This window comes from Pollicipes pollicipes, unplaced genomic scaffold, assembly GCF_011947565.3.
Source record: "Pollicipes pollicipes isolate AB1234 unplaced genomic scaffold, Ppol_2.1 Scaffold_4219;HRSCAF=4965_pilon_pilon_pilon, whole genome shotgun sequence".
Lineage (NCBI taxonomy): Eukaryota > Metazoa > Arthropoda > Thecostraca > Pollicipedomorpha > Pollicipedidae > Pollicipes > Pollicipes pollicipes.
The window spans coordinates 34,482,936-34,497,805 of record NW_023596448.1 but is presented as its reverse complement, the minus strand read 5'-3'; the positions used below and the strand labels follow the sequence as shown (position 1 = coordinate 34,497,805).

General features: G+C 51.5%; 1 protein-coding gene across 1 annotated transcript in view; it reads right to left on the bottom strand.

The window, feature by feature from the left end:
* Positions 1 to 267: 267 nt before the first annotated feature.
* Positions 268 to 14,870, bottom strand: part of LOC119095242 (uncharacterized) — a 232,963-nt gene continuing 218,360 nt past the window's right edge. The window contains exons 8-10 of the mRNA XM_037218109.1: positions 5,451 to 5,578; positions 3,107 to 3,278; positions 268 to 2,317 (exon numbers count right to left, since the gene is read on the bottom strand). Coding sequence (XP_037074004.1) covers positions 2,223 to 2,317; positions 3,107 to 3,278; positions 5,451 to 5,578 — 395 coding nt within the window. The 3' untranslated portion in view covers positions 268 to 2,222. The remainder of the gene's footprint in view (positions 2,318 to 3,106; positions 3,279 to 5,450; positions 5,579 to 14,870) is intronic.

Here is a 14,870-nt window from a genome sequence, read left to right as displayed (position 1 = left end):
AATTCCCAATGTTGGACGTCTGCTGACGGCAGGGTTGGGCTCGAAATCCAACCTCACCAATCAATCTCGCGGCTCGATTTGTTCTGACGACCGGCTTGAGTGCGTCCTCGGGATGATAAATGATGATTATGGCCTCCGTCTGTCTTCGAAGCGTCGTTCGCAATTCCCTAATCGCCCCTAAAGCCAGCGCCACGCTTCGCGATGTAATCCAAGTCCGCGCAACCGAACATTTCGCACGTTCCCTTACAGACTGGTACACGACGGGGTTGTATTTCTCATGCGCGAATAAAATAGGGCTTGAGGCATTCACGACTGCAATATCTTCCCACCACAATTTCTCCGCGCAAGGAGGTACCAGATTCTTACAAAACATGCCAGCGACGCTGTCTTTGTTACCATTTGGCCTTCGAAAGTGCGAGCACAATGTGGTTGTAAGGGCTTCCATCCTCGAACAAAGGAAATTTTCATCACCATCTTTCAGCTGACACAGAACCGACATCGCGGACGGAAACACGCAATATATGACGTCATCATCTTTACATTAATCCAGCAGGTCGTCTGTGTAACATGCCCATAAATCTATCTCAAACTTCAATATCCGGCGGTAATAAATTTGCTTCAAGCCTTTTTGACGCAAATAACCTGTGACATGCTCGTTAAGCCCAGTCAGGACATGCAGCCACTGGGATGACATTCGGCCAAAGTCGTAAACGTCCTGCGAGATTAAGTATTCATTGAACCTCCAATCATGACCTCATTGACAGAACGTCCAGCAACGTCATTGAAATCCGCCGGACGGTCAAGTGCCACTGATATAGGCACTCCCGTCAGCGTGGCATGACGCGCTTGGCGCCTGAGATACAACCGGTCTGGAAGTTGCAGCCAGTACAAAACGCGCGTAAGTTCACGGCACGCAGGATGGGGCTGACTTGGGAGTTCTCTTTCAAGTGGTTGTTTACATTTGCTCAACATGCTGGGCGTACACAGGTCGCACAGAACGCACGGAACTCATTCACCTCTTACACATTGAAATACATCAGAATTGTACGTGGTCGGCAAAACAGCTTGAACACTGAAGCTCGTAAACAAAATACTCAACCACTTCACAGACATGACAAACGTCCAATTCCACGGCACGCAGACTTTTGGACCATTTGCCTCTGGGACTCTGTATCAGATGTACTCTGGTCCACCTGACTTTTTTGCAGCGCATGTCTATCTCACGTAACGCAAACCATGCTCCCAAACCACTTCTTAAACGTACAGAAGATACCACTCATGCCTTCTTTCATGCAAAAGACTTCCTCTCAGACAGTGCCCTGACCGGCCCGAACCGCGCGCGAGCGTGAACATCGCGCTCTTTGGCGCGCAACGGAGCAACAGCACAACACCTCCCAGACACGGATCTTCAAACAGCAGGACGAGAGAACCAAACGCGAATAGGTCGGAAAAACGCATTTATGGCGCACGTCATGGAGGTCTCGTCATTTGAAAGGAATGCGCACGTGCCATGCGGCACGGCACGTGCGCATCCCTCTCAAACTGTGACCGCCACGACCAGCGCCGGAATGTGCGAGCCACCTGACTCACGCACGCGAGGATACCCCTCAGTCACAGTAACAGAGAAGCCGTCCCTGCCGGCCTACCGGGTGATCACCGATCACCCAACCAGTCTGCCGGTCAGACAACACGGAAGTCTTCAGCCCCAACATTTCGGCGGGGAACACAGAACCAGCGGTCGGCGGGAGGGGGAGCACGTTTCGCGACCTGTTCCCGTTCGGGCGATTGTAGCACTGGCACACAACCATGGAACACCGGGCCAGTCGAACACCTGGTGCCGCGGCTTGCAACCAGTGTCTGCCCAACTGGTGACACCACATCGCTGGCCAGAGACGCTCCACCACCGTTCACGACTCAGCTCCGCTTAGACAGACTTCGCGTCCACTTCGACTCGCCCGACGCGTACTGTTCGGCCGTATTGTTCTTCGACCACTGCTGAAGGTCTGCGTCCTTTTCGCTGCCCTGCCTGAGCTCCCGTCCTCCATGGCACCGAGAGTTCTCCACCGTTCTCCACCGGACCGAGAGTTCTCACCACAGACACCAGCTGCTCGCTCTGCGTCACGGGCAGCGGAGCGTCCGCGTCACGCTCACTGGAAAGTTCGGAGGTCATGACACTGTGACCTGGCGGTCGACAGCGTCACCTGCCGCGAGATGAGCTCGCCTCAGATGACCCAACGAACCGTTGCGATGGCTACCAGCCACGCGCAGGCCGACAGCGCAGCGACTCCGTTTGTTTGCATTGCCGCAGGTTTTTCGCCTGTGGGGAATAAAGGGCGTCACCACAGCAAAAACAACACAGCAGGCAAAAACACAGCACGCGAGCACACCGACAGCCAGCGGCGGTGAACATTACGTGAGCTCAGATTGGGCCGCAGCTGGGTGTGCTGAGGGCTAAGTGCAAGGAAGCTCCAGCAATAATGGTGGGCCCAGGAAACGCCCGTGCCATCGAGCCCCACGAACTAAAAGGTTGGCATAAGACACGTGCTTGGAAGCGCATCAGGTGCGTCAAGTGAGAAAGTTGGCCCAGTGTCATTGGCCTCAGGCGCGCGCGGCTGGCATTATCTGACAGCGTCGTCACATCTGTTAATGGATGTCATGTCGTCACATCTGTTAACGGACATGGATTCTGCACCCGTTGCAAATGTAACGATAGATTCAGAAAGCGTGCTAAGCGGAGGTTGTTGCTAGCACTCTTAGCCAACCACCCAGGCACAGTGAATAAATGGGTTAGTGAGTGAGTGAGTGAGTGAGTGAGTGAGTGAGTGAGTGAGTGAGTGAGTGAGTGAGTGAATGAGTGAGTGAGTGAATGAGTGAGTGAGTGAGTGAGTGAGTGAGTGAGTGAGTGAGTGAGTGAGTGAGTGAGTGAGTGAGTGAGTGGGTGAGTGAGTGAGTGAATGGGTGAGTGAGTGAGTGAGTGAGTGGGTGGGTGAGTGAGTAAGTGGGTGGGTGAGTGAGTAAACAAGCGAGATAGTTGAACAGGACAGGCAACGAGGGAAAGACCCAACGAACTTGGCCACTGCTTCCCGACGAATGAGCATGGCCTCACCTTTAAGCACGTGCACCTTGACCTTGGCCACCTGGGCGTTGGAGGGGCTGCAGGTATATATGCCCGAGTCCTGCACTCGGGCGGCCTGGATCAGCAGGTACGAGTTGGTGGTGGTGGACCGCTCGCTGACGATGGTCACTCGCCCCGACGGCGAGCTGTTGTAGTTTACCACCTGGACGTGGGGACAGACGCGCTGCTGACCACGGCTCGTGCAAAACATGGGGGTGCTGGGGGTCAAGCCTGATGCGTCATACGTTGTCTGTTAACCAGGCAGTCACACATATGCATGGATCTGTGCGATACGCACACCTACAGTTGCCCAAGGTGGTCGGGCGTAGACGTTTGTGATTAAGCATTTTGCTCACGCGTTTTGACTTAGTAAAATAAAAAGCATGCCTTACTGGTTTGCGTGAACGCGTTTGATCGGAAGCGTACGGATTCCACATCTGGTACTGTGCTGACGTGGGCTGACGGAGTAACAACATCAGAGCCCGGGAACGAACAGCCCGCGGACTACGGTCCGATCTCGAGCACGTGAAGCTGTCAGAAGAGCAAAGCAACTGAAGGCGAGGTTGGTCGGCTCGCTTGTCCTGATTTTCGGGGCTTTGAAAAGTACAGGTCGACATCTACAACAACAACTCATGACTGGTTCGAATGCCACAACAATTTAGTGAAACGCGAACCGCATACCTCACCATCCAAACAAACGAACCGCTCGCAAAGAAAATCCCTCGCCATTCGAAATTCGCGCTCTGCAAATCACGCTAATGACCTCGCCCGCTTATTTGACCTAACGCCAGGCGAGGCCGGCGCCGCGCCAAAGCGGTTCGACCCGAGGCTTAGGGCGGCGCCTCGACCGCCCAGCAGGAGACAACAACACAGCCGACCGTCCCACTTTGACTCATTATGATTCGGGGCAGCGTCGGGCTCGTCGGCCGGCAGATTCAATATGCCCGCGGCGGCGGGCGGCGCGATGGGCCGCCGCCCGCGCGCCAAACAGGCGTGGTCCGACCGATGCGAACACGTCCGGTCCCTGATGACGGGGCGCTTAATCGGCGGGCGTCTGGCTGGGGACGTGCCGGCGGCGCCATTCGCCCGGCTGGGAACGTGCCGCCGAGATCATGCGGCCACTCGCGGAGCGCGAGCTTCTGTCGGGGCGGCGACCGGTGGCGCGGGCGGGCCGCGGCGATCGGTGGCGCGGGAGGCCGCGGCGATCGGTGGCGCGGGAGGCCGCGGCGACCGGTGGCGCGGGAGGCCGCGGCGATCGGTGGCGCGGGAGGCCGCGGCGATCGGTGGCGCGGGAGGCCGCGGCGACCGGTGGCGCGGGCGGGCCGCGGCGATCGATGGCGCGGGAGGCCGCGGCGATCGGTGGCGCGGGAGGCCGCGGCGACCGGTGGCGCGGGGGGGCTGCGGCGACCGGTGATGCGAGGACCGCAGGGGGGCGCATATTTCGAGTGCCGTCTGTGATTTAGATCGGGAGCGCGCAGCAACGCGTGACTTGCCGTTCAGACATCGTTCGTCAAAATTACGCGAATTCCAAGGCTGCGAGCGGCCGAATTCCTGCAGCCGTTATTATCTTGAATGTGTGTTGGCTACAGAGCAGCGGTTCTCAAGCAGGGGCGTGAGGATGCTTGGCACAGATCCACCGGCCAGGCCCTCCGGTGTGGCCAACACAGGCGGTTTTGTGGGTGGGATGCATCAATTGTGAAGAGCTATGCTATTTGCCTGCTGGTGCTGCCTGCGCGGTCATAAAACACTCGCGAAGGCTTGTAAGGAGGCAGTGCGGAAATCATTTTGTTCGGTCTTGTGCATGTAGCGCTCAGAAGCATTACGCAACACCTTGTTCGCAGCGGTAATATTGGCTTCGTCTCCCATTGACACAACCGGCTGACAACGAATTAAAAGCACTGATTGATGTACACGGAACGGAGCGTCGTTTGCCATGCAAACGGTCAATTATTAGCCCCAACAGCCAGGGTAATATTTTGTTCTTTCCACTTCCTTGGCAAATATGGTGCCAGTCGCATCAAGCCAACAAAACTTTACCAGTTAAGCACATGTTTATCAGGAAGCTAAAAATCAGTCTTGACCCAGATATCACCATTCGATTCAGGCCTCAAAAAGCACCCACACCAGTCTACAACGCGGCTTTTGTAACGGCCTGCCTATGCCGAAGGCTTCATTACATGCACACATTATATTTGTTGTGACGCTGCAGCTTGGAGATAGCAAATAATCTTAGAAAAAATATGGAAGCGTTCATGAAGCTGGTGATTGATAAAGCCAGTTACAAACATGAACACGTGGTCCGCTTGCGGCGCATACTACTATTCCGCACACCTACCGTCTCGTTCTGGTACCAGAAGATGAACTCGATGGGCTCCGGGCTGTACGACACCGTGCACGTGAGGTTCAGCGTGCTTCCAATGTCCACGTAAATCTCGGTGTCGCCGAGTATTCGCGTTCGAGGCACTGCCAATCACACAGCGAGCATTGACCGTCAGCTGGCGGCATCGGCAGTCAGCTGGCGACATTGACAGTCAGCTGGTGACATCGGCAGTCAGCTGGCGGCGCTGACAGTCAGCTGGCGACATCGACAGTCAGCTAGTGACATCGGCAGTCAGCTGGCGGCATTGACAATCAGCTGGCGACATCTGCAGTCAGCTGGTGACTTCGGCAGTTGGCTGGCGGCATCATCTCAGCGGTGCGTTGGAAGGCTGTGACACCGCAATTCCAGCCGGCATGCCCCACTTGACAACATACGCAGTGTTGCTGAGCGTGTCTGCAGAGAAGAGGGAGGGAGACGGCAGTAGATGGTGAGGCATGAAGTGAAGGACGACATAATGTGGGTGAGAAATGAGGGCTATAGCACATTGCTTGTCAAATATCAAATGGCAAATATGAATGCACCGCCAATGCAGGATTGTGGATTTCTGCATCTGATTAGAACTGCATGTTCTACACTGCTTTGTGTCACGTTAAACGGAGTGTTACACATTTGTGTAGGATTTTGCACCGAAATAGCCATCTTGAAGATAATTCCCTGCAGTTCGCGGCCCTGCCCTTCTTAAACCATAGACTCCTCTGGTTTCTGAGCTACACGCCCGCGAAGACGCAGAGACTATCGGGGTGATTATTTCAAGGTCACCCAGGCATCCATGACGCCATAATAAATTCACTTCAATCCTTGCACTTCATTGTCCATGCGGCGATCAAGGGCAAAAATATAATTGTTGATTCGTTCAAAGCTGGCATTCGCGAGTACAATTTCCAGATATAACCGCCGTCAATTGGCTCTCAATCAATTTTGTGCAAAGTGCGATGACGTGACCAATGGCGCATTAAGGAACATATTTACTGAACAGAAAAAAACTGTGCTGTCTGGAGCAGTCCCATCCACTGAAAAATAAATAAACAGCTATAAATTGTCTTATTTTATTACATCTGATGCTTACTACAGTAGCTTGGAATTTTGAACATCCCTTAATTGAATTGGCAGCGTCACTGCACATCGCATCTGCTGGCTCCTAGGATTGCCACCCAGGGTTAACAGCACCGGCAGCGTGCAGCTGAAAATCCCATTAATGTGCGACATAAACTGCCCGTGACACGCACCGGCCTCCCCAAAGCCTCGAGTCTAAGCCCGGCGACTCACGGAGACATTTTAAAAGCAGGACACTCCCGCGCGACAACTCAGCGGCGGCGCGCCGGCTGAACGCTCGCTGGCGCGAGCACTTTGGCGGCCCGAAGCGCGCTGTCGCCAGCAATGTCTCCAGAAATGAACCGCGTGACTGCGCCGCAACGGCCGCGAATCTTTGCGGCCTCCCGCCGGCTCCGGGCGCATGACTCAATTACGGCGGAGCCTGCGGCGGTAACTTAGCACCGCCGCGGAAGGCATAAAGCCGCCGCCGCCGCCGCCGCCGCCGACGGGCATGAAAGGTCAGGGGTCGGGCGCGGCCGTCGCGGCAGTGGTGTCTGATCCTTGGCGAGCGACGCGTCTCCTGGGCGAACCGGCGAGGCGCGAAGTTGCAGACAGTTTTCCGCGTGTACGGCGAGAACACGGGTTTCGGCGCGCAGATGATAAAATATTGAGCAATTTGGACGAATTACATTCGTTTGTGCACCACAGCGCTGCCCGAAAATCCTGATTGCACGACACCATCATGATTACAGTTATTCGCCAAACAACAATGTTTGAAGTTAAATTGCTTTTAGCTCTTGTTGTTTTTAGCTTGATCATTAAATCCTTCAGCCATGCAGGCACTTCGATTAAATGATTTAGGGGGACACACTCTGTAAATTACTACCCTTCCAATGCGGGTGACTGGTTGGGACAGGTAACGTACTCCGATAGGGAACAAGTTTTCAGACATCGCGACGATTAATTTGCACTCGTTGACGCAAATTGGGAGTCCCAAACGCTTTATTTGCGTCCTGTGTTTCTCCAGAAGCCAAATATGGTATTTTACGCCACTGGCATTCAATTTATTGTGGCAGATGCGTCGCTGTAATGGCTCCCACTGATACAGCCGATAGCCATATCAGTACAAATTTTAAACCAGTCAGACAAATTTAGTCATTATTGCGACGTGAGACGAGTGAGATGGTAACATACGTGCCACTCATCAATTGTCATGTAGATGGTGCCGCAAACCAAGTTAAATACGCGCTCGGGTGGCCGGTTGAATACCCTTCGCTCGGGTGGGGGTGGGGTCAATTCGGCCCCCCTGAGATCTAAAAACCTAAGAGAGCTACAGACTCTACACTCACAGGGTGTTGGCCTGAACGAAAAATCACTTGTGCCTAAATTTGAGGCTCCTAGGCCATGATCTTGGGGTCAAATAATGCTAAATATTGACAGACTCCAGATTGGTGTTTAAGTGCCCCCAGACATTTGCAGGCAACCACCGTGGGCCTAGATACATATTCTGAGTAGAAGGTCACTGGTGCCTATTTAAGATCAGTGACCCTGTGTGACCTTTTGAAGGTCATGGCAACACAAATAATACAATACTCTTTTGAAGGATTACGCTGGGCAGTACGTTCCTTAAAAATACTGACGCAAGTCATTTTAGGCCATTACCTATTCCAACCATTAAGAAGTCCGTGGAAGATGTATGATGTGGTTCCTGTTATCAACAGATTCGAAATGAACACCAGAAACTGTCCCACGCAGGAAGCTCTAGAGTAACAAAACAGGTTGATGTTGACCTTGGTCTGACCTTTGTTGATGCAGTTGTGTTCGTTAGGAAACCATCACAGAGGTGCACGACTTCGTCTAACGCTCTGTTGTTGGATGATATTGAACGATTCCCTAGGAATTGCCTTCGCTGAATCCATGACCTGATTTTTACCTGCCCTAGGTCGGTGACCTTACAAGGTGCATCTAAATTTTATATATGAAAAGATCCGCTACTCAGTTGTCCACAGCTATACCCAATTCGGCGCGACTGCGACACGCCTTTCGGAAATCAGTCTGGAAAAACCTTTCGGGGAGGGGTCACATTGAGCCCTCCCACCCGAGCGCGTGTTACGTAGCCGAATACATTTCCAGTTCACATCAGTGGGCATGACCAATGCGTTGGAAGCTCCACCTCATATGAACGTTCGACGAGAGGGAGTCCACCCACGCAGCACGCACGCCAGCTTCGCAAACAGCGTCACCTCGTAATTGGCAGGAGTCTGGTCAGGACCGGATATCTAATCGCCGCAATCGATGAGTTTACAGTGACTCGCGACTTCGGTAAATACGCAGCGTTCCAAAAAACGCAAATATATTTGCTAGATACTGATCGCAATGAATTGGACTAGGCACAATCGCATTTTCTTGACAGCGAATGCTCCCCTTTTGAAAGCATTTAGGCAAGCATCAGAAATGCGTTCACTTGTACCTATCGGTATACTTTCCAGCGGAAGACTGCTCAATGCTACACAAGCTACCCCATTTAGCAAGTATGATCCTCAATACGTAATCGTCTGACAGCGTCACAAAACGTTTGCACGTCAGAGTCGCTGCCTCGCGCGTCAAAGTAGTGCCCACGAACGCCAGGTTCAGCGACTCGACAATTATATTTTATTTGGCCTTGATCGCCGCATGGTCGATGGAATGATAGGATTTCAGCGGCGTTGTTATGACGTCATGGAGACACCTTCGTGACCTTAAGCATGCACGAAATAGTCTGCGCATCTTCGCGGGCGTGTAGCTGATAAACTAGAGGGGGTTGTGTCTTAAGAAGGGCAGGGCTGTGAACTGCACCAAATGATCTCCAAGAAGGCTATTTCAGTACAAATGTGGTGCACGCCCTTTACATAGGCGACACGAAACAGCATGCACAAGTTCGCAGATGTCAAGTTAAACAAACAAGAGGGTTTTGGGTCTTAAAGTGGGCGTGACTGTGAATTGCGCTGTTTGCACCGAATATTTCTCAAATTGGTTGTATTAGTTAAAAACTGTATACAGATGTGAAGCGCTCGCTTTAGCCATGCCGTCTCAATCACCTGCAACGTTATAGGAGGGTTATGGTCATTCATATCCATACTGATGTTTTGGTAACTCTCAAAGTTAGGTTCGCTTATCTTGATAACATGATGCTTGGAGGGACACAGCATTGGGTTTCCCAAAGCCCAGATAATATTATTTTACCAAGCATGGTCCTCAGATAAGTGTATCACTATATACAGGATCTACAGCTCTAGTCTCAAAGTCCGACAAATTTAGCACTATCAAGATGCTTGTGAGGTAGCGGAAAAGCGAAGCAATAATAAACAAGATTGCTATAACCTTGCAAATACTGCCGACACATAGCAAATGGTTCCTGTCGCCTTTGAGAACGCATACAGCTAGAACTTATCAGGGTAGTGAAATATCCTCTTTTCATGAGTTTAACGGGCGGCGGAGTATTGTTGTTCATCGTTCACGCATTTTTAAGTGACATTTATGGAATAATGACCACCTTATAGCCGGTAAATATCAAGCAATTTAAACAGACGAGGCGGATTACTTGGTATAGTTATGTTTTTGGGCTTCTGAGGAACGCGTCTGGAAAAACATAAACATTTTAGGTGGATTTTGGTCATAATAATTTGCGCTGTGCGCCTACGTTTCTTTCATGGGTCGCTCTGTCTTCGTTAGGCTACAACTTGTTACACTTTGAGACTGCTTTGAGAAAGTACAATTAGCTGCTTTGAGGTATATTGTCGGGACGTCTATGGGTCAAGCAGCATTTACCATTATGTAAACGGCACGTTTGCACACAGTGCACAGCTGGTTTCCCGTTTCTACTTGCTCTGTGTGCCGAGACCCGGCGTCGATCCTTAAAACATCCGAACACGAGTGCATCCGCACCTTGCGCGCGGTTGTGCCCGGTAGTCCGCACACATCGACCAATAGGCCTGTACGTGCGATTGTCCATAGTTTCTCCGTCCGTTGGTTGTAAGTCTCATTCCTACAGCGCCGGGTCGCCGAGATCCGGACCCTGATAAAGAAGTCTGCATTTGAGTACCCTGAATAATTACTGCACAACTACCCAGGAACTGTGCTACTTGATGCTGAACACTTAATGGCAGTGCGACCAGTGAATGACAAGGTACAAGCCCGTTAAACTCGTGAATGTTTTTTCGGGCTGGCCGATGCCTTCGCAAGATTGGTTGGCGTCCCCCCCCCCCGCTCCTGCCCGCAGTCTCCCCCACGCACAGGGGCATACTATAAAATCATACCAATATCGATAACGAGTGCCTAATCTGGAAGCCTAAAAAAAAATAAGCGCGCTTACGGAACGACATTCAAGCATTCTTGCAAAATTGTGAATGTTTAACATAGCTGGACTGATCATACGATCAAGGATGTCAACCAGATGGGCCCAAACTTTACATTAAACATTCCTTCATATTCATGCATATACTCATATATATATATATATATATATATATATATATATATATATATATATATATATATATATATATATATACATGTGCGTGCGTGCGTGCGTGCGTGCGTGCGTGCGTGCGTGCGTGCGTGCGTGCGTGCGTGCGTGCGTGCGTGCGCGTGCGTGCGTGCGTGCGTGCGTGCGTGCGTGCGTGCGTGCGTGCGTGCGTGCGTGCGTGCGTGTGTGTGTGTGTGTGTGTGTGGTGTGTGTGTGTGTGTGTGTGTGTGTGTGTGTGTGTGTGTGTGTGTGTGTGTGTGTGTGTGTGTGTGTGTGTGTGTGTGTGTGTGTGTGTGTGTGTGTGTGTGTGTGTGTGTGTGTGTGTGTGTGTGTGTGTTGAAGTAATATCCTTTCAAATCGATATCACTCATTGCCGTTTTCCCTTGGCAAAAACCGATAATGATATAAGTAGAAACAATAAATGATCAATTCACACACAGTGACACTCAAATTCAACATGGTGGATCACACTACTGCACGTCACTAATTTACTCCTTACCAAACGATTTTATCAGTGTCAGGTTCACTGTCAGTATAAGTCGTTTGAGTTGCGTTTCCAAATAGGTAGTTCCAATGTTTGACCCATTCGTCTGTTAGCGATTGCTGTGTGGTCGTGAACAGTGTTTCATAATGTTTTCAGGATGTTATTTTTTTGTGTCGTGTGTTGATACTAGAATACTGGTACTTTTATGAGCATTCGGCTGGTGAGATGAGGACTGTGGTCGCATTACAGATACTCTCTAGCTGTATGATATGACATGATAACATGATATCACATGATAACAATGTGAGGTGCATTGGGAGGCGTCGGCGCAGAGCTACTCTAGTAGCACCAATGTAGCATGCATGACGAAGCCTACATTTTATTGGTCTAAGTCTGAATAAAAATGTGTTGCCAGTATAAGTGTTACACCAGCAGCTCGTCAAACACGTCGTTTGTTTCGAAAAAAAACTTTGCAGCACGATTCGTGCAGTCCTCGATGGTCGGGGTTGTTTCTATTGAGGTATGGCCGGGTGCCATCCGCTGGCTCTATACCAACATGGATAGCAGAGCGAAACACCACCAAGCCCTGAAACCACATATGAAACAATTCCTAGTTACTTGATTCTTTCTTTATTTTTTTCTTTCATTTCAGTTTTCCCGTAATTTTATGGGTCCTTGATTCAGTTATTTACGCACAACGCCGATCTCTCCCATGAAGAGATATCGATACATGAGGGGGGGATGAGGTGGACGGGGGGAGGAGGGAGGGGGGGGGGGCGAATCCCTCTGCATCATATGGAAATTGTACCGTGACTAGCGTGGTAATGACCGTTAGCGGCTCTCGGCTAATGGCTACGAGCGGCCAGCTGCACTGGATGGGACACGAGAGTGGTGACTGTCTCCTGGGAGGTTCACCGGGAGATGGCACTGCTAACCAGCTGCCAATCGCAGGCGCTACGCTCTCCTTCACGCTGTCCAAGGCGCTGGCACGGGTTGGTGCCGCTGCTTTTAAGCTTCTCTAGGGAGAAGTTACGTGTGTACGTGGTATTGCGAGGTCAGCGAAATAACGTAACCTGACAGTTCACATTGGACACACGCATTAAGCATACTGCTGTGCCTATCTGGGAGATCAGGATCTGCGCAACGTTGTTTTTCCGCTTTGCGTGTGAAATGAAGCTCTAGTTGTTTATCTGCTTCGCCACAGAAGCTGAAGATTTCCTAACATCAGCACGAAAATATTAACGTTTCTCAGGCACCAACAAAGACGTGTACTGGAATCCTCAGCAAGTCTTAATTACTTGCAGCGTTGAAGCAGCGTATCCGATGCATTCGCTGTACTTCACAAGCGCAACTGTGGAATGACGCACGTATGTAACAGTATCCACACGTATGAAACGCACGCACGAAGCAACATCCACACGCATGAAACGCACGCATGAAGTGCGCAACACCACTGGTCGCAGCCACACCCGCTGAGGCGAGATAGCGCAGGAGTCTGAGGCAAGCCGCTGTCAGACTCTGAGGCCCGAGCGGCGCTGAGAGCGAGCTCAGAGTGACCGCAGCGCTGCGGGAGCGACCCCCGTCACGGTATCGACCAGCTGGAGAAGGTCACCGCGCCGTGTGTAAGCTAGCGAATGGCAGTACTACAGCACACAGCTGAGTGGGCCAGACAATAACTGTCAGTGAGGTCCTACACTTCCCGACTTAATGCCAGGTGGTAATAGAAAAGTGTCGAACTCCGCCACTCGACTTCAGTTAGCAGAGTGAGTCTTTAGGAGCCGTCATGGCCTGGCCTCCGGTCTGCGGCATATTGATCAGATATACCGCTCAGAACCAAGTCAGACGCCCAGATGGTCTAGGCTTCAGAGGCCTAGACTCTGAACTCCTATCGAAATGCAGGCTACGAAGCCCTACACATGGCTTGCGAACAGCTGCCGGGCTGCAGAAATTCGAACTACTGCATGTCACGCAGTCAGGTGTGTTCTTAATGACAATTATTGAACACAGGCACACGAACTGCCGTTTGGCTCAGGCGGTGCCGGCGAGCTGTTTGGGCTCAGAAACATGTAACGGATCGACACCACATGGCGGGCGGCTGCCTCTTGTCAATATACGGAGGCCCAAGTGGCGGCTGAGGCCGCCAGCCCACGTGCGCATTAGGACCCACATACACGCCATACATACACCCCATGCACCCACTCCGCACATCACTCCACTCCACTCCAGGAGTACTCCATGTGACAACACAAAGCGTTATTTGCCCGAGCTATAACTTCGGAAGGCCATTGCGACACAAGCCGCAGTTTGGCAGCCCCACGAAAGGTTAGTTCCCAAACAACCAGCAAGAGTCATTGTGCGGTGGCGGGCGGGCGAGGCAGTGACATGTGTGATAGCTGCCAGATGTTATCTAGACGATGCCACTTAATGGAGTCAGACATCCAGAGAGATCGATGCCGACATTTTTATTCCGCGCGTTGAAAATGGTTCCTTGCATGGCTTTTCAACAGGCGAAGGGCCATTGATGTAGCGATCGAGCGTTAGTTCACGGATAACTTGGCTTGAAACATGTCCCGCTGTGAAGATGGTCAGCTTTGGCGATTTCACCGAGAACATATGTGAATGCAAAGTGATCTACGGTTTTTGTACTTGTGACCAGAGTATTGCAAAACCGTGTACATTTCCAGTGGATATGAGTCCAAATAAACGGGGCCATCCGCTAGTGCACATCCATGGCCAAATCTCTTGTGGCTTAAGCCACATGATGTTGTCTTTGATATCCTTTTCTGAGCATATGACGTTACGTGTTTTCTTGTTGATAACTGGTGCTCTCATAGGTCGCACAGGTTTAACATCCTCTTGTAGATTTAGCCGATACTTGCGTGCCCCGCGTAGTTGGTTTCACGCCTTCATCTGTCCTGGTTGATGAGGTCTGACATGCTCTGACAAACGTCAGAGCATGTCAGGCTCATTGTTCGCGCACTAGAGTTCGCCGCCGTCTGTCCTCATTGATCACTCTGGCCAATACGCGTGCCCGTTCTCCCCCCCCCCCCTCCCGTTAGAGACTGCCAGTCTTATAGCGATGTGCACGTGGTCGCGCACATCTGGACCCGCGTTCGACCCATGATCTTCAGCTCTTCATGGATTTGAAAACTGTCACTTGTCCATGCTAATGTAGTAAGACAAAGTGGTGGTGATATTGCGATGTTGCTGAAAATGTCCACCCTCTGAAACAGTCTGCATGCAAATGCCAAACTGTGCAGCAACAAGCTTTCGTCCAAACGCCATCAGCTGGCTCTGGAATGATGGCATGCCGATTGATGGCATATCTGGATTGATGGCATGCCGATTGATGGCA